This window comes from Rhinatrema bivittatum, chromosome 3 (assembly GCF_901001135.1).
Source record: "Rhinatrema bivittatum chromosome 3, aRhiBiv1.1, whole genome shotgun sequence".
Taxonomy (NCBI): Eukaryota; Metazoa; Chordata; class Amphibia; order Gymnophiona; family Rhinatrematidae; genus Rhinatrema; species Rhinatrema bivittatum.
In genome coordinates, this window is record NC_042617.1 from 260,556,898 (window position 1) to 260,580,798 (window position 23,901).

General features: G+C 45.5%; 1 protein-coding gene across 2 annotated transcripts in view; it reads right to left on the bottom strand.

Annotated features, from left to right (window-relative positions):
• ACVRL1 (activin A receptor like type 1) overlaps nucleotides 1-23,901 on the bottom strand; it is a 96,668-nt gene that overhangs the window by 33,105 nt on the left and 39,662 nt on the right. Inside the window, exons 4-8 of one of the 2 annotated variants that reach the window (XM_029594527.1) lie at nucleotides 22,485-22,681; nucleotides 21,444-21,543; nucleotides 5,456-5,602; nucleotides 3,249-3,524; nucleotides 2,471-2,668 (exon numbers count right to left, since the gene is read on the bottom strand). In XM_029594527.1, coding sequence (XP_029450387.1) covers nucleotides 2,471-2,668; nucleotides 3,249-3,524; nucleotides 5,456-5,602; nucleotides 21,444-21,543; nucleotides 22,485-22,681 — 918 coding nt within the window. The remainder of the gene's footprint in view (nucleotides 1-2,470; nucleotides 2,669-3,248; nucleotides 3,525-5,455; nucleotides 5,603-21,443; nucleotides 21,544-22,484; nucleotides 22,682-23,901) is intronic. The other variant, XM_029594528.1, reaches the window with a different exon arrangement.

Consider the following 23,901-nt stretch of genomic DNA (forward strand, 5'->3'; position numbering starts at 1 on the left):
CAAGGTCACATCATACACAGGCCTCTTCTTGTCTTTGCTACCAATGAGATGGGGTCTACTGGCAGCCCTCTTCTTTTTATTTCGTCCGCCACAGTCCCCACTCCCCTACCTGTGAGGGCCAAGCCTGGGCAAGAGGAAAAGAAAAGACTTTGTGGCTGCCGGTGGAGCGCCAGCGGCAGGAGGAAAGAAGAGGCCCCCAACTGCCTGCTGAGCTCATCCCTCTTATTGCCACAACTGAAAGGGGAGATTGAGCCTGATGGACAGCATGTATGGGTGTGTATGTGATAGAGCATTGGTTTGCATGAGAGAGAGCATCAGTATGTGTATGTATGAGATAGTATCTCTGGGTGGGTGTGGGTGTGTTTGCACGCATGTGTGTATGAGAGCATGTGCCTGTGTGAGCATGTGTATGGGTGAAAGTATGTATATGTAGGCGAGAGCATCTGTATATGTGAGAGCATCTGCGAGTGTGTGAGAGACACCATCTATGCATGTGCCTGAGAGCATGTGTATGTATGAGAGGGCATATGTTGTGTGTATAAAAGAGCAAGTGTGAGAGCGGGTGTATGGGTAAGAGCATGTGAAAGTATGAGATAGAGCATCTATGTGTATGTGAGTGTATGTATAATCATGAAAGAACTTGTGTGAGAGAGAGAGGAAGGAGAAAATTACCTCGCTCTCCCCTGTTCCCCTCACAGAAATCTCAGGGTGACCGGAAATCAAAAGTTCCCAAGAATGGAAAGCAGGAATATTTTATTCTTACTAGTTTTAATTATTGGATACTATTTAATGTGATTGCTAGTATGAAATATTTTATTGGTGTTTGGGAAATGTTTTTATATGAAATTTAATTACTGGATGTTCTATTCATAAGCTGTTTTGAAACATTTATTCTTTTTATTAATATGGTTTTACTGTTATGATTGTTTTATATTTTTTGTTTGATGTTTTATGAGGAATGGAATTTCTATTTTGCCATTGTTGCACTTCATATAGGCCTGTATTTATCAAAATGCACTAAATATCACCTGTGCTAGAAAAGGGGCATATTTTATGGTAATAAAACATTGCCAAATCTCATCTTCGAGTGAGTTTCCTCACTCCGAGGGTCATCAAATCTTCACAAGAGAGCTGTTCGTATGTCTCACTTTGAATGTCAAAGTGGCCCCTAAGCCCCTATACTTATACCTAAACCTCACCTCGAGTTACTAGGTGGGCCTCCCATAGAGATATAAATACGTATCTTGGGTGAGGACATTATGGCTAGTGTTTGTTTCTCTCTCTCTCAGCTGGTGCTCTGGGAGCACATCACAAAATGCAATGAAGCATGGCGTAACACTACTGAAAAAGATATAGCTAAAATCAGCATTAAAGCCGTGCGATAGGACTTTGCAAAATGGTTAACCCAGCCCACTCCCGCCCCTAATCCCTCCTCTTTTTCTGATTTGCATCGCACCATACGTTATGGTGCAATCGCATGCATTAACGGCGATAAGCCCTTAACGCCTGCAAAAACGCCTTATAGCATTTTGATAAATGACCCCCATAGTTTGGCTTGTGCTTTCCAGTTCAGTATTTGTCTACATGTTTGTTTATATTTTATAATCTCTTTATTCTGTATTGGGAGAGAGTCTGTATGTGTTCTGCATGTGTGTGTTTGGTAAATTCATTGCAGATTTATTGTGGGTTTCTTATGTTGCTTTACCTATTGTTTGGAATCTGCCTTTGTAATTTTTTGTAACATTTAATTTGTTTGTGTTTTGTACTTTTAGAGATTTTGTTGATTGTTTTGCTTTTTGCTGATTTTATTATGTGCGTTTATTGTTATTCACTAAGATTTTTGTATTAGTGGACTACAAAGTTTCAAAGTAAATAAATAAATAGGCAAATAAATGTGTGACTGAGGTGAGATATCCTGCTAGTGTGAAGTTTGTGTAGGGATCTATAGTAGCCTGGCTTGTTCTGTTTTCCTAATAGGAAGTGTATTGGTGTTTAGGGCCTGCTGTAATATTTGACCCTGGCGGGGTGAGGTGGGGTGGGGCTGGGGGAATGCCATTCTCATCGCTCGCCTCAAGCAGCAGATTCTCTGCAGCTGTCCCTGGTTAGTAGCACTTGTGTCTGATGACAAACAGCACACGAGTACACCAGATCCAGAATAACAGGTTGGTGGGGGGAAGGGGGGGGGGGGGCTCAGTAGTTGGTTAATCTGATTCAAGAGTGAAATAAGCAAAAATAAAATCTGAATGATAAAAATAAAGGCTCGATCATTTTTATTGGTTCTAACCGCTGATTTAATTATTGTTTTAAAAAATATTGCATTCATACTTTAGAATGAATTTATTACAAGCTGGAATCCAAGAGCAAAATAAGTACGTACACACGCACATGAAAAAGTGTAGGGCCAGTGTATATGATTGCCATAGCATCATCTAGCGGTTGATGTGATTGCAGTACATTGGCAATTTCTTACCGTTAATGACCGTTCTTCTGGCAATTTCCCACAGCACCAGGCCGAATGCCCAGACATCTGTCTGCTTGTAAGATTCAAATGAGTCGGTGCGGATTGTTTCATCCAAGACTTCAGGCGCCATGTATCGTTTGGTGCCAACTCGAGGGTTGTTTCCAATATCTAAGTAATCGCTGGTCTGAGAATGCATCACTGCTAGACCTGCAAGAGAGCGGAAGAGCCCAGCACTATTAGCAGAACCTCAAATTTGTCAGCAAAATTCTGAAAGACCGAGATTTATATCCCACACACTCTAGCAGCATAAAGGGGGTGGGGGCCAGTTAGGAATGGTTGCAGGGGTTTGAAGGCTCACAAGCTAGATTTTCCCAGGGAAACACCCCACAGGCTTTCTTTCTGACAAATCAGACCAGCGGCACACGACAGGTACTTAGCATCCTCCTACATGTGCAACCGCTTTGAAGCCACGTGCACGTGTGGAAAATCACACGGGGCTTGCAAAATGAAAGCCCTGTGCCTACCTTCCCTTCCCTGATCTAACCCTGCCCCCCCCCCCTTTTTTTGTCACAGATAAAAGTAGTCTCAGAGTTGACAGTGTGAGTACTTTTACCTGCGGGGAAGTGTATATTGTGTGTGTGTGTGTGTAGGACTGACTTTCGGCAGTCCCATTTCTGCAGATAAAATGCTGTTTAACCCATAAACATTACTTTGAAAATTGCCCTCCAAGAGCCCAGTATATTTAATAAGTAATACTTAAAACACTTCCAATGAGGCCCATTCTCACCCAGATCTGCGATGCAGCACTGTTTATTCTTCTTAACCAAGATATTCCTGCTCTTCAGATCCCGGTGTGCTATGGCGGGTTTCCCCTGAGTTCCAAAAATCTCAACATGAAGGTGCACGAGGCCACAGATGATGGAGAGTGCCAGCCAAAGGCACCCCTCAGGATCCACTGTGGTCCTCTGAAGGTATTCATATAGAGAGCCGCTCTCGTGATAATGTGTGATGAGCCACAGCTGGGTGCTGGAGTTCCTCGACGTCATGTCGGAAGCAATAAAGCCTAGAAAGAAGCACAGAAAATATTCATCATGTCGCTTTACGGAAAACATTTCTATGTCAAATAAAACGAACAGGTGTATAAAGTACTTGCTCTGTCAGTGAATGCTACACGGAGAGCCTCACTGCATTAGGATCCACCACACTCACACAACCATTGCCCTTTTAGCAGACCTCTAGGGGAGTCTTTTGCCATATTGCACCAACGTTATTTAACAATATCTCCTCCGACATGCGCTTAGTGAGTGATTATAAAAGCTTTAGGAAAGCATTCAAAGCTCACTTGTTTAAAGAAACTTTTAGACGATGTCCTATATTGTACTGTATTTTAATTTGTTTTTATGGTATGGTATGTTGCTTTAGATCTTAGTATGTTGCAATACTTTGGTAAGAGTGCGGAATATTAAGAAGTTGTAAATATATAAATAAATCCTCCATAAGAAGTGCCAGGCTGGGTCAGAACAATGATCCCATCCAGCCCAGCACCCTGTCTCCCACCATGGCCAGTGCAGGTCACTTGGAAGTAGCCGGCAGGTTCCCAATGGGAAAATCCATTCCATGTTGCTCTCACCCAGAAGAGGTGGCAATCTCCAAGTCTATCTAGCTAATTTGTTATTGGACCTGTCCAGATCTTTCTATCCAGCTATTGCATTAGCCTTGACAAATTCCACAGCTTAATTGAGCGTTGACTGAAAAAGTGCTTAATTTAAATCTGTTATTAGTTAGTTTCATGAAGTGTTTCCACCCCCCCCAGTCCTAGTACTATCTCTGAAAGGGTACATAACTGTTGCCTATTAACTTGCGATTTTATAAAAAAAATCTTTTGTATCCCCTCTCAGGTTTCTCCAAGCTAAAGAGCTTAATCTGTTGAGTCTTTCTTCGTCAGGAAGCTATTCTATCTCTTTTATCATTTTTTGTTGTCCTTCTCTAGTATCTTTTCTTGGGATGGAGCAACTAGAGCTGCCTATGAGAGCGAAGATGTGCTTGCACCATGGATCCATTCCAAGCAATTATGATATTCACAGTTTTATTCTCTATTCCTTTCGGAATAATTCCTAACCTTCTAAATGAAGGTAAGTAACCCTTGGTTTCCTTACCAAAGGAATGTGCTAACTTGCTGGAGAGGTTCAGAGAGAGACTTAGTAAGCAGAGGGTGGATTTTACTCCCCCATGTGGGAGACTAAGATGGTGTAGCTTTAGCCTTTTTGACCACCAGGCAATGTTGTAAGGCGTGGAATGTTTTACTTGGATTTCCTGAAGGCAGGAGCTCTCTTGTCTCCTGTTACTTATTTTTCTGACTTATCCCAGAAGAACTGTCTGTTTTTCCGTTTTTGTGGGTCAGCTTGTCAATCAGTCCTACTTCTAATTGATTTTTGCTCTTTTAATCCAGTTTTGGAGACTTCCATTGCGAGACCCCTTTTGTGAGGATTAGGGTGTCCCTGTGTATGGTTGAATTAAGGGAAGGAATGAATCTGGCAATATTCTATCGCTCCTCCAGGGAGTAAACTTGCCTGTGATCCGATGCAGAGGAGTTTTGATCTTTGTTCATCTGCCTCCATACTCCAGCAAAGGTTGTTTTTGTTTTCTTAAAACACACCAGATAGTGTGGCGCTGTGTTATTTTTGCTGGAAGGTATGAGGAAACCTCCAAACATCCCAAGGGCCTTAAAAGACTTTCTCCCCTCCCACCCCCCTTCGAGGGGTATCTATTTGCCCCACTGATCCTAAATGTGCCCCAGAGTTCTAGAAGCTGGTGGAACAGGAACCGCATACATTTTTAATTGTTATTTCTGCTCCATGTCTGATCTGTTTGGTTTTTTTTTTGGGTTTTTTTTTTTTTAAAGGAGTCGCTCAGTGACAGAATAATTACCACATTTGTAAACCTTCAGTAATTTCAAGAAAAAAACTATTTATTGAATTGGCGGTTGCTACTTACCCAGAATATTCTCATGTCTCAGCAGCACTGTGTTATAAATTTCTGTTTCTCGAAACCACGACTGTTCATCTCGAGAGGAAAAAATCTTCACTGCCACATTCTCTCCCTGCCATATGCCTCTCCACACTTCCCCATATCTTCCTTTTCCTGCCACATAACAACAGCCCTGCATCAAATTCCTTAGTGGTGCATTCCTTGCCTTGTGAAGGTGACATTTTTCATTTCATATATCTTTCTTTCTTTTTTTTTTTTGTCATTTCATTTTGTTGTTTATTTCATTTTAAATGGAAAAAAAACAAAAAAAAAAAGAAAAAAATAGCCCCAAAATGAAATGAGAACCTTTCAAAGGTGTGGCCTTCTAGAAAGGCTGCACATTTAGAGAAGGAGAGAGGATCTTTATCATCCACACCATAGCACCTCCCTGTGAGGCTGCTCAATGGTTGCTTCCTGTGTCTACAGAAGACAGAGACCCTTAGAGCAGTGGTTCTCAACCTTTTTTCCCCATCATGACACACCTGACAGATGATGCGCATGTGCATGACACATTACACGCTACATCTAACAGATATACTAAAAAAAAAAAAAATCCTAGATATTTTATTGTTGAAAATGATGCAGGTAAAAGGTAATTTTTTAAAATTTCAATAACTGCTTATAAATTATTATTAAATGTTATTTTTTTTCCACAAACATTTTAATCTTTGCTTACTGCATCAGTGAGAAATCTGGGACCGATATGCATATGTAGCACACAGTTTTTCAATACAGATAAACTCTCATGCCTTTTACTATCAACCTCAGAAAGTTCTGACCTCTTCTGGAGTTTATACAGAGCAGATTTAGGAAATTTCCCCTTTCAACTCACCAAACAAAAATATATTCAAATCCTAATATCCCCTCAGTAATAGAAGTTCAGAATCCCTTCCCTGCCAGCCACTTTGTGAAATAACTTGAAAACCTGCTAAAAAGACATTTAGAAATTATATAGCATACCAGCCATACCATAAGAGTACTAACACCAAGGACTTGAACAGCAACAACCTTACCTATGAAAAGCAAGACTGCAAATATAGAACACAGTACACTTACTATTGGAAAAACAACGCAAGCCAGACTGTTATAGATCCCTACACAGAAGCTACATCCTAGTTAGCAGAATCCTTCACCTCTGTCAAACATGCAGACTGACTCTTATCTAATGCAGAATAAAAGACAATAAATTATGAACAAGCATACAGAGAAAAACAAACTTCAAGAAGCATGGGGGAGGGGGAGGTGCGGTGGGATACAGCATGCCTGCAACATTTCTGGCTTGGATTGGTGGATTGGCAGGAAACACCAAAGAATATAAAAATCAATATAGCCACCAACAACCTTGGAATATAATGGAAAAACTGCTAAATATTTAAGTCAAAAAATATATTTGAAAAAATATATATAAGAGAGCGGTGGTAGTTTCATACATATGCTGTTTTTGGTACCATATAGGTTACCCAGCATTATTCAAAATATAATCATTATCAAACCACCGTCTAGCATAACTTTTTAAAATTTGCAGTGCCACAACAAAAAGGTTTTGAATGACTTTTTTTTTTTTTTAAAGAAATTTGTAACTTTCAAATTCTTAAATAAATCGCCATTCAATACAACTATATTATGTTCAACATTTCTAGATTAAATCACTCATAGTCTTATAGCAAACCACTGTTGCCTAGGATTGCGATGTTTAAATTTGATACAACCATAAGAAGAACATATTCAAGCTTGTTCCCCAGATGGACCAGATGGACCCAGATGGACCATTAGATGATAGAGGGGTTAAAGGGGCTCTTAGGGAAGATAAGGCCATTGCAGAAAGACTAAATGAATTCTTTGCCTCCGTGTTTACTAATGAGGATGTTGGGGAGATACCAGTTCCGGAGATGGTTTTCAGGGGTGATGAGTCAGACGAACTGAACAAAATCACTGTGAACCTGGAAGATGTAGTAGACCAGATTGACAAACTAAAGAGTAGCAAATCACCTGGACCGGATGGTATGCATCCTAGGGTTCTGAAGAAACTAAAAAATGAAATTTCTGGTCTATTAGTTAAAATTTGTAACCTATCATTAAAATCATCCATTGTACCTGAAGACTGGAGGGTGGCCAATGTAACCTCAATATTTAAAAAAGGCTCCAGGGGCGATCCGGGTAACTATAGACCAGTGAGCCTGACTTCAGTGCCGGGAAAAATAGTGGAAACTATTCTCAAGATCAAAATCGTAGAGCATATAGAAAGACATGATTTAATGGAACATAGTCAACATGGATTTACCCAAGGGAATACTTGCCTAACAAATCTGCTTCATTTTTTTGAAGGGGTTAATAAACATGTGGATAATGGTGAACCGGTAGATGTAGTGTATTTGGATTTTCAGAAGGCATTTGATAAAGTCCCTCATGAGAGGCTTCTACGAAAACTAAAATGTCATGGGATAGGAGGCGATGTCCTTTCGTGGATTACAAGCTGGTTAAAAGACAGGAAACAGAGAGTAGGATTAAATGGTCAATTTTCTCAGTGGAAAAGGGTAAACAGTGGAGTGCCTCAGGGATCTGTACTGGGACCGGTGCTTTTCAATATATATATAAATGATCTGGAAAGGAATACGACTAGTGAGGTTATCAAATTTGCGGATGATACAAAATTATTCAGAGTAGTTAAATCACAAGCAGACTGTGATACATTACAGGAGGACCTTGCAAGACTTGAAGATTGGGCATCCAAATGGCAGATGAAATTTAATGTGGACAAGTGCAAGGTGTTGCATATAGGGAAAAATAACCATTGCTGTAGTTACATGATGTTGGGTTCCATATTAGGAGCTACCACCCAGGAAAAAGATCTAGGCATCATAGTGGATAATACTTTAAAATCGTCGGCTCAGTGTGCTGCAGCAGTCAAAAAAGCAAATAGAATGTTAGGAATTATTAGGAAGGGAATGGTTAATAGAACGGAAAATGTCATAATGCCTCTATAATCGCTCCATGGTGAGACCACACCTTGAATACTGTGTACAATTCTGGTCGCCGCATCTCAAAAAAGATATAGTTGCGATGGAGAAGGTACAGAGAAGGGCAACCAAAATGATAAAGGGGATGGAACAGCTTCCCTATGAGGAAAGGCTGAAGAGGTTAGGGCTGTTCAGCTTGGAGAAGAGACGACAGAGGTCTTGAACAAGTAGATGTGACTCGGTTATTTTCACTTTCGAATAATAGAAGGACTAGGGGACATTCCATGAAGTTAGCAAGTAGCACATTTAAGACCAATCGGAGAAAATTCTTTTTCACTCAACGCACAATAAAGCTCTGGAATTTGTTGCCAGAGGATGTGATTAGTGCAGTTAGTGTAGCTGGGCTCAAAAAAGGCTTGGATAAGTTCTTGGAGGAGAAGTCCATTAATGGCTATTAATCAATTTTACTTAGGGAATAGCCACTGCTATTGATTGCATCAGAAGCATGGGATCTTCTTAGTGTTTGGGTAATTGCCAGGTTCTTGTGGCCTGGTTTTGGCCTCTGTTGGAAACAGGATGCTGGGCTTGATGGACCCTTGGTCTGACCCAGCATGGCAATTTCTTATGTTCTTAAGGAGTTTCTCCGAAACCTGGCCAAGTCAGGACTTTAACAAGCGTGGACGCTATAAGCTAAGTAGATAAAGCACGGTGGTTTGCTTTAAGACTATGAGCGATTCAATCTAGAAATGTTGAACATAATATAGTTGTATTGAATGGCGATTTGATATAAGAATTTGAAAGTTACAAATTTCTTTATAAAAAAAAAGTCATTCAAAAATAATTTTTGGTGAATAACCCTGGGTAACCTATATGGTACCAAAATCAAGCGAAAACAGCACATATATGAAACTACCACTGCTCTCATATATATATTTTTTTCAAATATATTTTTTGACTTAAATACTTAGCAGTTTTTCCACTATATTCCAGGATTGAAGAAAATGCAGCAACAGGGAGCGGTGATGAGGAATTTTGAGTTCCAGCTCCTTACTCTGCCCTCTCTTCAAGCAGCAAACACATGAGGCTGTTATAGAAAGCAGAGGCTTGCTATGTCACATTTTTGGTGCCACACCGGTGTGTCCCGACACATTGGTTGAGAACCACTACCTGAGTTGAAAGTCTAAGGGAGAGGAGTGGTTTTTCCCCCCCCCCCCCCCAATTCCCTTTTTCCTGAAAAACTTCTAGACCCATTTCAGTGGGACATGGATTTGTGGATATTTAAGAGACTGAATGATTTTACCTTTGGAGGTGACAGAAGAATCTTTATTTTGGATCTTCAGTTGTAGGAAAATTTCTTCACCCTTCCTTTCAAGTTTTTGCTTCAGAGATTTTTTTTTATTTCCCCATCTGATTCACTCAGTGTTACGATTCTGCTTGTGAGCTAATCTCACAAGCAGTCTCTCACCTTTGCAGCGTAGCCCAGAGGCCACTGCTGCCGTCGCTGCCATGAACACCACTGACCACTCCTCCTTTCACGTGGCCTGGAGACCACAGACTATCCCCTTCTATGCGGTGGGCCGGCCGCCGCCGACACCAGCCATCCGACGCCATTTCTTGCGGCCTGGGAGCTGCTGCCATCTTCACGGCCCGGAGGCCGTCGTCGAGCGCCACCACATTCCTCTTCGTGGTCTGGAGGCAACCACCGGGCCTTCCACGCGGCCTGGGAGCTGCCGTCCTCTTCTCTTCAGCAGCCTGGAGGTCACCTTGAAGCTCCTCTTCCGTGGCCCGGAGGCCGCCATTGTCCGGGAGCTCTGGCGCGGCCTGGAGGCTGCGCCGGAGCTCCTCTTCATGTGACCTGGAAGTCGCCATCATCTTCAGTCTTCTCTCTTTATGCAGGAGCCGCCTCAGATGCCTCCGGCCTGCTTCAGCTCCTCTTCATAGCATGGCCACTGTCCGAGGTCCTGCCTTCTTCCTTAGATGTGGGCCGTGCCTCTTCAGGCCTATAAAGGGCCAGTCCTTCTGGCTCCTCCTTGTAGTGTCACCGAGGAGTTTCCTCTTCAGCCCTACAAAAGGGCTCAGCCTTCAGTCAGTCTTCACAAGGAGTTGGTCATGGAGTCGAACCTCTCCTGGATCGTCAGTTCCAGCTCTTCATTCCAGGAGTCCTCTATGATCCTTCTTCACTTCTTCAAGGCACTCTGTTCTTCGTTGGTCCTCTGACTTCATCCATGGTTCCTGAACCTCCGTAGTCTTCATTCCATGTTCTGGTCTCTCGTCGGATCCCGTCCTCTTGTCTTCAGATGTCCCCATGTCCTGACGTCTCCCCATCTCTGGATGTCCTGACGTCCCCTTGTCTTCAGATGTCTAGAAGTCTGGCTTCTGATGTCTTCATCTGTCATGTTCCGGTCATCCCCGTGGTCTCCTCTCTAGAAATTCTCTGATGTCCAGATGCCATAGATGTCCTGATGTCCCGAGGAACCGGTGTCCATTCATAACTGATGTCCTACATTCCAACCCTGATGTTCCAATTCTTGCATCTGTTGTCCTTTGTCCGGTTCTGATCCTGAAGTACTGTCCCATCCTCAAGCTCCAGGTTCAGTTTGCTCACCCCGATCTTTGTCTTCAGCTGACCTTCCTGGGAGTAAACCCGTTTCTATCTGTTGTCCGAGTTTGTGGCTGGAGCCCTCTTCCGGAAGGATCTGTCTTCGAGCACTGCCCGGATTTCTCCTAGTTCTTAAGCCTCTGTCTTTGTCTGAGTATCCCGAGTCCTTATCCTCGCCTGAGTCTTTCCAAGTTCCAAATCCTCATCGGAGTATCCGGAATCCTCACCTGACTCCAGAATCCACTTCTGATCTTTACCTATGTCTGAGCATCTTCTGTCTGAGTTCCATACCATCACACGTCCTCGTCTCGTCTGAAGTCCCAAGCTCCACGTGCTTCTTTCATATGAGCCTCCGAGCTTCCTCACCTTCTTCAAGCAATCAGCCTAGTCTAAGGCTGAGGTCTCGTCTTGTTCCAAGCTTCAGTATCATCGCCTGTCCTCGACCTCTGTCCATCCTGCCGCATCTGCCGCTACCCAGTGGCAGGTCCGAAAGGGCTATCGAGTGGCCGGAGGGCTACCCCAGAGACCAGCATTGTGTTGTTGGGTCTCTACCGGTGCATGCAGGTTCGGCAGAAGTTAAGACGTGGTCAGCCTGCTCCTCCCATGCTGGGGTATATATCTTGCCTGCTGCGGCGCTTCCACGGAGCTCCTCTCTGCAGTTGCATCATGGTCCATGGGCACACATCCCCCGGAATCGGGAGCACTCCCTAGCGCTCCCTCCCACAGATTCCAATACTCAGCCTGAGAGAGTCAGTGACCACATGGGCAGAAATCTTGGAGAAGGTGAGGATACTTATCCAGTTATCCAGAGGAAGCAGGAGAGAGGAGAAATAATGGCATCCACAAGGTGCTTACTTATAAGCTTACACCCAGCCGGTTACACTAGAATCTCAAGGAGATAGCTAACCAGTAACAAAGAGAGAGAAGTGAAAGAAAGGATCCAACCAGAGCTACACCATTACTCAGGCACTGTTTACAAGGAACTCTAAATTGGAGGCAGCGTCCATTGTGCAGACAGTTGGTATAGCTGTTAGAAGCCCTAAAATTTCAGAAAGGAATAAAGGGGACCCCTCCCCCCCCAGCAACAGAAAGGAGGGGGCCACACATAGTTGCTGTTTCATGTATTCGTTTCTGGATTGTGGGTTTACCAAAGGAAAAGTGTGTTCTGCATCAGATCCATTTTACTGTACAAGTGCTTCAGTTTATGTTGGAACACCAATCAAGTGTCCCGCTGGCTCTTTTGAATGCACTTGGTGGCTGATGCACCTAATGCCTTGGACCCTGGAGGATATCCTCCCCTGATAGAGAATCCACTGGGTGGGTCTTGAAGAGAGTGGATTGTAACTGTGCGTGTGGCTTAACCTCAATATCTTTGGGGGCTGACCCTGTGAATCTTAAAGATTTCCCTAAACTAAGGGTTATAGAAAAAAACCAAATGAAACAAAAATTTCAGTGTGCACCACTGCTAATTCAACTCCTTTTGTGTGCATAGCTTAAAAATCAATACATTTATATGTCCACTTAGCCAGAGTTGTGGTTAGCCTATGGCCAAAATGGCCTTGACCATAGGTGTCACTGCTCAAAGGCATTGGCGCCCCACCACATGATTAACTGAACTGCGGTGTGGGCTGGTGGTGCCGAACAAGCATGCGCTCTCTCTTTTCCACCCCAACCCTGGAGGGCACTATAACCGAGTCCGGCTGCTTCTGCCCCCCTGTGCGGTGGCCTCTTTCCTCTATTGAGTCTCCACAGAACCGTGCCTGCAGAATCCAGACCCCAACAAGCCCTTTATCGTCGAAGTTGATGCTTCAGATGTGGGTGTAGGGGCTGTGTTAAGCCAAACAGGAGACTCGAAAGTCTTACATCCCTGTTCGTTCTTCTCACGAAGATTTTCTCCTGCCGAGAAAAACTATGGGATCGGCGATAAAGAGCTCTTGGCAATAAGAAAGTGCTCTTTTGGGAGCACGATTCCAAGCTGGCTGGCCATCCTGGCCAACGCCGTACCCTGCTCAAGATACAGGAGCTATACTGGTGGCCTACTTTCAAAAAGGATACCTATTCCTACGTGGCATCCTGCACCAATTGTGCTAAGAACAAACCTACTTCTGGACAACCGTGGGGTCAGATGCAACCACTGCCAGTTCCAGATCAGCCCTGGTTGCATATCGCTACTGACTTTGTAGTCGATTTACCTACTTCCAGAGGAATGAATACCATCTGGGTGAGAGTGGATCAATTTAGCAAGATGGCACATTTTGTGGTGCTTCCTGGCATACCTTCAGCCTTGGAGCTCGCAAAGTTCTTCATAAAGTACATATTCCGTCTCCACGGACTACCTTCTCACATCATATCTGACCGTGGGTCCCAATTCACGGCACGATTCTGGAAGGCCTTGTGCAAGTTGTTCGACATCACTCTAGACTATACTTCAGCCTACCACCCGCAATCGAATGGCCAAACAGAACAGATGAATCATATTATGAAGCAGTTCATTCGAGCCTGTGTCACGTCACGACAGAACAACTGGGCCAAATTGCTTCCATGGGCTGAATTCTCCATCAACTCTCATCCAGCAACATCTACTGGATTGTCACCATTTGAAGTGGTTTAGGTTCGTTCCCCAACACTGCCACTTCCACTGAAGCTCTCAGTAACGTCCCCAGCAGCTCATTCTACTGCTGATATCATCCATAATCTATGGGTTCAGACAAAGGACATGATGATCAAAGCAAGTGACCGTGCTAAGAAATAATACGATGCGCACCATTCGCAAGCTCTAGTCTTCAAGCCAGAGACAAGGTCTGGTTGTCAACCAAGCACCTCAGACTTAAACTACCCTCCTCTCGGTTGCTCCTCGCTAGTGGGACCATTCCCAGTCCTTCAACGTATTGGCAAAGTCACCCTACCGTCTGAAGCTACCACCTGGTCTCAACATCCTAATGCTTCCATGTTTCACTTCTGAAACCACTCATACTCAGCGAATTTCTTCAAACCTCAAGATCCACTTGTCATCAATGCAGAAGATGACTTAGAATTCAAAGTCAAAGAGGTCCTGGATGTTTGTAAAAGAGGCAATACTTTTTGAATATCTTCTGAAGTGGGAAGGTTTTGGCCCCGAAGAAAACTCTTGGGAGCCTCAGACCAATATTCTGGACAAAGAGATGCTTCGTCAGTTCCACCTCACGCATCCTTCAAACCCCAAGCCTGGTACCCGAAGAGGAAATCGCCCTTTGAAGGGGGGGTACTGTTTGCAACCGTCGCTGCCCGACGTCTCCACTACGCCCACCTTACCTCTTTGGCGACTCCCTCATTGCCTGTTGGAAGGTTGGCTGCCGTGGCGTCATCTTGCCGTTCCCCTCCGGTGTCCCCGGACCAGCTGGACGCTGCACACCGCTATGTTTCCCAGCAGCCTAAGGGCACGCGAGCGGCACGGCCCCGACTCAAGTACAGCAGTGGCGCGAACCTCAGGGGCGTCCCCTGAGGTGACATCATCTTCACCGGATATTTAAGGTCTCTGAAAACGCTAACGTATCGAGTTAGCAAGGGCTTTTCTCCAGGTATCGGCGGATGGATTCGCTCTCCCGCATACCTTGCTACTCTGCCTCCTCGGACTTTCCAGGGGTACCCGCTCCTCGGGGGCCTCGCTTTCTCTTTGCTTTTCAGATCGCAGTCTGGAATCGGCACTCGCTCCTCGAGGGCCCACGTTCCCGGACTTGCTATTGAATATCACTTCTGCCAGGAAGTCATCGCTGCCTACAACACCAACGAGTTACCATTGCTCTCTCAGAACGTTCCCTGGAACCAGGTACTCGCTCCTCGAGGGCCTACTTCATTCCAGCTCCTGGGCTGCTAAGAGACTGCAGTGTGAGTGTTACCATCAAGGTTCTGTTCCTGAACTCTGCATACTCTTGCCTACTCACTGTATTCAGTTTCTCTACAGCTCAGTTATCCAGGATCGCTTGTTTCCAGTATCTGAGGGACTACAGCCCAGCCGGGCACTTCCAAGCTCAACTACTGCCACCTCTGGTGGTTCCATATACTGTTAATAAAAGTACCAGTGTGTGTCTGTCTCCATACTCTGAGCCTGACCGGTGGTTCCTCTCGGGATTTCCCCCCGGGGGCGTGGTCATCTGCCACTGGCCAAGGATCCACCCACAACTACCATGAACACTAACACAGAGTAACGTAGTTGCAAGCACGTCACTGCTTTAGCCATTTCCACTGTGGAGGGCTGGGAAGGAAGGCATTTCTTCTGTGGCAGGCCCAGAGATGAGAGGAACCTCTGCAGCGTTCCACCCCCCAGGAAGAGCTGCCACCCTCAGTCCCCAGCCCCGGAGTCGCCACTGCTGTCGCCCAGTCTGTACCCAGGGAGAGAGAGATTGCAGCTGCTGCTACCTGCCCGGGAAGGGGGAGGGAGGGAGGGAGGGGGATTGGGCAAAAAGGCCAGAGATAAGAGGAGGTGGAGGGGGGAGAAGGAGGAGGTGGGGGAGAAAGTTATAAAAGGAGAATAATGGCAAAAACTGTAAAAAAAAAAAAAAAAGTTGAGCAGACAGATACAGAGTTTCTCCCAGCTCCTAAAAAATTTGGCTGGCACCTAAAGTTTTTGAAAAATGTTCCATCCTTTCCATTTGTCTGTGCGGTGCTGTGTGGCTTTTCTGGGTGTGGTATCTCTCTCTCTCTCTGGCTATGCAGTGTGTGTGTGTTGTGTGGTCTATCTGCTTGTCTCTCTCTCGGGTGTCTGGGTTTTGTGGCTCTCTCCTGTGCACGTTTGTCTGGGGATGGTGTTTCTGTGCCTCTGTCTGTGTTTGATAGGTCTGTCTGTCTGTGTTTGGATGTGGTAGTGTGTTCCTGCTTGCATCTGTCAGTGTTGTGTGTAGTTTGTCTCTGTGTTATGGAGGGAGGGGGGTGTCTGCTCTCTCTATATCTTTCTGGGAGTGGGATATTTAGGTTAGTTTATTATTAGTTTGATTAATTCCCTTTTACAAATCAAAGTGATGTACAATAAAAGGATTAAAACACAATAAACAAACATCAATGAATAAAATCTGTGTGCGTCCCTGTCTTCCTTTGTCTGGGGTGTGGAGTTTCCATGTCTGTCTGGATGCGAGGTGTCTGCCTCTCTCATGTCCATGTTTGTGTGCGAGTATGTGTGTGTGTGCGCATGTGCTTGCTTCTTTCAACAGCTCCAGAGAACAAAATGGGAGGAATTTGAGCTCCTGGTTAGCAGTGTGGCTCCCTAGTGGTTACACAGAAACAGACATGATGGCAGAAAAGGACCAATGGTCCATCCAGTCTGCCCAGCAAGCTTCCCGTGGTAGTATCTGCTGCACCATGCAGGTTACCCCCATGTATCAGTCATTTTTGCTTGACGTGAATTGCTTATGGACTTGGCCACAGAAGCAGTCCTGTGTTTTTTTTTATTTAAATGTCCGAGCATCAGTATCCCAGACTAAAAAAAGTCAGGGTTCATGTTGGTTGTCTCTGAATCCAAATTTCTCTTTCAATTCTCACCCCCTTCTTTCGAAGCAGAGAGCGATGTTGCAGTTGCATTCAAAGCATCAAGGCTTATTGGTTAAGGGTAGTAATCCCATGCCTTCTGTTAAGTGTAGTAACTGCTACTCTGTGCTGGTTACCCCATGCTCATCAGTTCCGCAAATCATAAAAGTCGGAGCCCTCGTTGGTTGCTGTCTAAATCTAATTCCCTTTTTCCCTTGCCATTGAAACAGACAGCAATTTTAGAAGTACCACAAAAGTATCAAGGGTTATTGGTTAAGGAAGTAACCACCGCACCAGCAAGTTACCCTCATGCACACTTTCTTCATTTCCTTTAAGACTTGGCTATAGAAGCAGTCCTGTGCTTTTTCCCTTTTGTCTGCATAACAGTATCCCAGACCATGGAAGTTGGAGGTCTCAGATGTTATCTGAATCAAATTCCTCTTATCCATCTGCCGTCTAAGCGGGGAACAATGTTGCAATTGCATTAGAAGCATCAGAGCATGCTGGTTAAGGGTAGCAATCTCCATGCCTTCTGCTAAGGGTAGTAACCACCATACCAGCAAGTTATTCCCCTGCATGCTTATCTCATTTCTGTCCTCTAGCCTTTAGAGATCCGCAGTGTTTATCCCATGCCCTTTTGAATTCTTTGATTGTTTTCTTCTTCACCAGCTCCTCCATAAGGACATTCCAGGCCTCCTCCACCCTCTCTGTGAAGAAATATTTCCTGACATTGGTTCTGAGTCATCCCCCCCTGGAGTTTCATCTCATGACCCCTAGTTCTATTGTTTTCTTTCTAATGGAAAAGGTTTGAATCCATACATCATTGAAACCTTTTAGGTATCTCCTTCACCTCCTCTCTTCCAAGATATACATATTCAGATCGTTCAGCCTCTCCTCATAGGTCTTCCAATATAGATCCCACACCATTTTTGGCATCCTTCTCTGGACTGCCTACATCCTGTCTGTTCTTTTTGTGATACGGGCTCCAGAACTGAACACAATACTCCAGGTGAGGCCTCACCAAGGACCTGTACAAGGGCATCATCACCTCCTTTATCTTACTGGTTATTCCTCTCTCTATGCAGCCCAGCATTCTTCTGGCTTTAGCTATCACCTTGTCACATTGTTTCGCCATCTTCAGATCTCCAGACACCATCACCCCAAGATCCCTCCTTGGTCCGTGCATATCAGTCTTTCACCCCCCCCCCCACCCCCCATCACATACAGCTCTTTTGATCACTGCATCCCAGATGCATGACTCTGCACTTCTTGGCACTGAATCACAGATTCCAAATCTCAACCACTCTTCCAGCTTTCATAATTCACTTTTCATTCTCTCTGCTCCTTCAGGCATGTTTACTCTGTTGCAGATCTTAATATCATCCACAAATAGACATACTTTACCTTCTATCCCTTCCGTAATGTAGCTCACAAAGATATTGAACAGAACCGGTCCCAACAGTGATCCCTGTGGCACTCACCTTAACACGGCTCTCTCTTCAGAGTAGGTTTCATTACATGCTGTATCCTATTGGTCAACCAGTTTGTAATCCACACCACCACCTTGGCACTCACTCCCCAAGTTTCTCATTTTATTCGCAAGCCTCCTGCGCGGGACTGTATCAAACGTTTTGCTGAAATCCAAGTAGATCACATTAGGCAATCTTCCTTGATCCAATTCTCTAGTCGCCCAATCAAAAAAATCAATTAGATATGTCTGACAGGACCTTCTCCTAATGAATCCATGTTGTCTCGGGTCCAGCAACCCACTAGATTGTAGATAGTTCATTATCCTTTCCTTCAGAAGCATCTCCATTAATTTTCCCATCGCTGATGTAAGGCTAACCAGCCTGTACTTTCTAGCCTCCTCTCTGCTCCAACTCTTGTTAAGCAGGACCACCGCCGCTCTTCTCCATGTTGCATTCGTCAGTCTCAGACGGCTTCGACCTCTATGCCTCACCTTTCTTCCTTCTCTCTCCTCAAGCCTTGGGAAGATGGTTGCTGCTGCGTCTTCATGCTGCTCTCTGTGGTGTCCCCGGATCGGCAATGGTGTTCACCATGATTTTCCTGAGGACCTCCTAGGGTGCGCACGCCACCCACGTCTATATCCAAGTCATGGCGGGAACCTCGGGGGCGTCCCCTCCGAGTGATGTCATCACTTCCTGGTATTTAGCCTGCCCTTGATTTGCTAACGAACTGAGTTAGCAAGGATTGGATTGCCTCTGGTCTAAGCTGCTCTGCCACGTCCCAGCTGCCGCAGGAAGCTCTCTCTGCCTTTCGGGGTAATTCTTCACTAACCTGGGTACCTGCTCCTCAGGGGCCCTTCTGCTCTATTTCAGGTACCTATCTTGGGATACCGGGTACTCGCTCCTCGAGGGCCTGCTCTCCCTAATCTGGTGCCTGCCACTTAACAACTTCTGCCTGCCAGGACCTTCAACTATACAGCTTCTGCTTCACTGAGTACTAACCCTTTCAAGTCTGTCTCATCTTCAGCTTCAGCGCTCTGTATCGACATCCGGGACCTAGCCCTGCTACGCCACACTGCCTGTCACCTACTCGAGTGCGAGACTGGTCGTCTCTGCTGAGGACCCCTGGACTACTTCTGCTGGGTTACCTTCACTGCTGCCCGCTCCCCGGGCAGTACCATTAAGCTATACAATAAATACAACTTCTCTGTGTCTGTGTGTATAGAGACTAGGCTAGTACTGCGGTTCCTCACAGGGCTCCTTCCCGTGGGAGTGGCCATCACCGCAGTACCCAAGAATTCACTCCAACACCTCAATCCCATGGCACCACACCCATTTCCAGGGATCTACTGAAAAGGTCCTTGAGCGTGCCTGCCAGCACATTTCTGAGCTCCCTCAGTATCCTGGGATGAACCTCAACCAGCTACATGGCCTTGTCCACTTTCAGTGGTTTAGCAACTTGTTCAAGAGCTGATTAATTGTCAAGAGAATTTGACACCAGGCCAAGAATCTAGGATATCCTTCATGCATGTATGCATATATCTCTCTTTCTTTCTCTCTCTCTCTCTCTCTATATATATATCTATATCTAGATATATAGTGTTGGATAACACTATAGAGAGTTTAGAAGCAGTGTGAATGAAGAATGATTGACTAGGGCAATTGATAAATATATGTCTTACTGTGCCAATTTTATTTTTTGAATAGTTTTGATATTCTTTGCCATTGTGAAATAAAGCTTGCAACATTAAGCATCTTTCAAATCATTTAAAACATTAGTGGTGTTATTTACCCTATTTTAGGGTTCTCTGACTAATTGTATGGATGAAAGGGGGGCTGCAGCTGAAAAGGTTTGCTCGCTCATGCTCTACGGAGCCCTGTACAGTTCAAAAGTCAGCTGTTCATCTGTGCAGTTCAAACAGCTGATATCTGAACCATATGGAGATTGATAGAAACAGAGCCCCACAGTTAAAATAATTGAGCTCAGGTTTCAACCACAGGGCCGAAAGAGAAAAAGAGGTGCTGTGCCCACAGCAGAAGCAGCCAGACCAGGTTACAGATGCCAGCCTGGAAGCTCTGTAGGAAGGTGGGGCAGAGATCAGATGAAGAATGGGGAGGGGGGAGTGAAAGAGCAGGAGACCAATGGGGAACTGAGTGGGGGTAGAAAGGCAGAGGAAGAATGGGGACTATCACTTGTGGGCTTGGGAGGAGATCTGGTGAGGGGAGAAAGCAGGTGAAGAATGGGGACTTGGGAACCAGAATCAGAGCAGGAGAAGAACGAGGACTCGGTGACTAAGGGGGAAGGGCAGAGTGTGGAAAAATGGGACTTCAGGTACAGAGCGTGGGAACTGAGGAAGATCAGGGACTTGGGGATTGGGGGTAAGGAGAGGCTCAGGAGGTCAGAAAATTTGAGATAAAGTGAGAGAGTGGGTATGTGGAGACAGAATAAGGAGAGCAGAGCAAGGAGTTGGGGATGCAGAAATCAGGGACTCCGAGACTGAGCAGGGATTTGAGGCAGATAGTAGGGACTTGGCAATTGAGTGGGAATGAGAGGGGGTGTATTAGAAGGGCTGGAGAAGGTGTGAGTGAAGATGTGAATGACTTGGAATACTGGAGATGGTGTAAGAGGCAGTGGAAAGGAGTTGGATACTGTGACGGTAAGAAAGGGTGGGAATGGGGTTCTGAAGGCAGGGAAAGAGGGGTAATAGGAGCTTGATAGAGGGTAAGAGACAGAAGAAAGGCACCAGAGGCCAGGGAGTGTATGAGTGAAAAGGAAGGAGCTGGGGCTGGTGACAGAATGAAAAGCAAAGGAAGGTAGATGAGGGTTAGGGGGGGAATGGGAAGGGGTGATAGTGGTAGCTAAATGAGAGGTGAAAAGAAGGAGACTAAGGAATGGAAGGTGAGGAAGGAAAGATGAAAGAAATAGTGATAAAAGATTAAAGGGAAAGATCAATGTCAGAGACTGAAGTAGGAAAGGAAGGAAAGAAGACAGGGAGAGAGAAGAAATGGAAAATGGAAAGGGGATCCTGGAAAAGAACTTACAAGAAGACCGAAAAGAGAGCCCCTTTGTGCATGCAAAGATAGGAGGAGGGTCATAGAGTGAAAGATGGCCAGACTGAACATGACCTGGACATAAGGGGCTTGTTTTGTTTATTTACACAAAATAATGCCTAAAAAAGTATTTGCCACATCAGAAATCCCAATGGATTCCCAGTCAAGGATTTGGGGTTTAAAACAAATAAGCGGTGAGTCGTACGCTCTCCAGTCGTATTAGAAGCAGAAGGAAGAGGGACATGCTAATCTTTCTCCACAGTTGTTTGGGTGCGCATGCACATGGGTGTGGGTGTGTACTGATGAAGGCCGATGCGCTCTTGTCACTGTTTGAAAATAGGGCCATAGGAGATCAGGAGAATCCTTTGTAATAAGTGATTTCTTACCTACACATTCAACAAGTGTGATCTGTCGGGCCACAGTTCTTTGGACAAGAAATGGGAGCCCAGAGCCACTGCCAGTGGTGCAGTAATCATCCAATAGATCCTAAGAGAGACAAAGGGAAAATCAAAACAACACCACTTTCAACTTAAATTGCCCAGCACATCACCAAGAAAACACTCAAACCTCTCCCTTTATATTTTCATTCATTGGCGGACAGAGGGATGATAAAATTGCTGAACAATAGTAGTAACTGCAGTAACGTCTCAGGGTGAAGAAGTGTGTGAGCAGGGAGAGAATGATGCCCTCAATGTTTTTGCTTATTTAATGCACAAAAAAGGACTGGCTTGGGCCATCCTGGGGCCTCCGGGACAGTGTTGTACACTGGCCATGTGGGCGACCTGGGCTGGATCTTTGCCTTAGGGGCCTCCATACTCTGGGCTGGCTGGGGATGCTGCAGAGGTAGTGCTCACAGCCCCTGGGATAAGGGGGGGGGGGGAAGGGAGTCCTAATCATTGCACAACAGTGATAACTCGTGCTCAGATTTAGGGACCACAAATACAGGGGTTCTGGAAGGAGCCCAGGCTCGGACCTCCTGGCCGAGGCCTATCGTTGCAGTGACTGGACTAAATGAGTTGAAAGGGGGTGGGGTGTGTAAAATAGGGAGAGATTCCCCAGCTCACAGTGCCATAACCCAATTGAGCTGGAAGTCCAAAGGGAAAGAAGGAAACTGCCAGTCCAGAAAAAAATTAAACACCATTAAATAGAAGGCCCTGACCAATGGGGCAGTGGCATGCAAATCTCTCCCCATGAATATTCGTTAGGGATATCCTGGAAACCCGACTGGTTGGTGGTCCTTGAGGACCTTGCCCACCTCTGGTGTGAGGTTCATGGCTGAGAGGAAAGGCTGATGTATTGGAGTTGGGAAGTGAGGCAGGGGTGAAATGTCCTTTGTTATGCCCTACGATAAAGAAAGATTTATCTTCATTTCTCTCACAGCTCCTGAGCTCTGATGCACTTGATCTTACATTTCGAGAGGAGCTCACCCCAAGCGTGCTGTCACCAACGATTGATGCCTTCAACATGTCTGTATCGCCCAACTCATGAAGCCTGGTCAGGAGTCTTTTCCTGTGATGCCACCTCGCTCTGCAGAAATAGACTGTGACAAGGAGCAGGAGGAGCAGAATCACCAGCAAAGGAATGAGAATCAACTGGAGTTGTTTTTTCGCAGGAGGATCAGGCTCTGTGGGGAGAAAGAGAGGTGATCTGGGACTGAAAGAGGTTTACTGTAAATATCCTCTACGTCTTCTACCTGTCAGGAGAAGGCTCCAGTTTGCCACAACCCCTTCAGGGCCAGGATCTGGATGAAACCTTTCAACTTATGTTCAGGGCCCACCTTTATTTTATTTTGGTTTTCAGTCAGTGACATCTCTGCAGTTTGTCACTGAGACTCCACTCATGGCATCCAATTTAATGATAAAAAAAACAAAACAAAAACCTGTCCGTCCTGTCCCCCACAAAAATAAAGAGACCAATTTAAAGTTTGGTAGCACATAATGCACTGTGCCATTACCTGTTGCACAAACCTGTGCTCTGAAGATGCCCAGCACCCCAGGGCACATTCCCCCCCTACAGCAGCTGGATTCATGCATGGTGTAATGAGGCCAGCTGCTTTAGTCTCCGCTGGGCAGAATTGCTTTTAAAGCAGTTTCTAGAGCAGGGCTCCACAAACGCCGTCCTCAAGGGCCGCATCCCAGTTGGCTTCCCAGGATTTTCAGCATGAATATGCATGAGATCTAATGGCGTACATTGGAGGCAGCGCTCATAGAACAGGCCTCATGCATATACCTGGTGGCAATCCTGAAAACTAGACCGGTTGGCGGCCCTCGAGAACAGAGTTTGGGTGGGGAGAATTCCTGTTCTAAAAGGACAAGAGACTTCTGAAAGATGACACTGAGGTTCAAGCACACCTGGGAGGGAGTGGGGGAAAGAGATGAGAGAGAGGCGTTTCCCTTTTATTAAAATATATTTTAAGAAGGAAGAATATGTAAGTGGCAATTTAAGTCAGTGTTTCCCAACCCTCTCCTGGAGGCACACTTAAATAGGTTTTCAGAAAATGCATGAGAGAGATTTGCACCCACCAGGTCTCCAGTTATTATGACCACCGGCTGCAGCAAGCCGCGACCGGGGCCGTTCACTCACCCTAGCACCAGGGCTGACCGCCGATGCTGAGGCCGGCGTCGGTGGTTTCTTCAGAAGCAGCGGCTGCTGCCTCAACATGGCCGCGGCGTCTTCCCCGCGCGGCTAAGCTCCGCCCCCTGAAGTTCCCTAGGGCCGTGCGGGCGGCTGCAGTCTTCATTTAAAGGAACCCCTACAGGAAGTAGGTTGGTTCCTTCCTGCTAGCCCCAATCTTCAGGGAACTATTTAAGGCAAGGTCTGAGCCTTCAGACCTTGCCTTGGCTT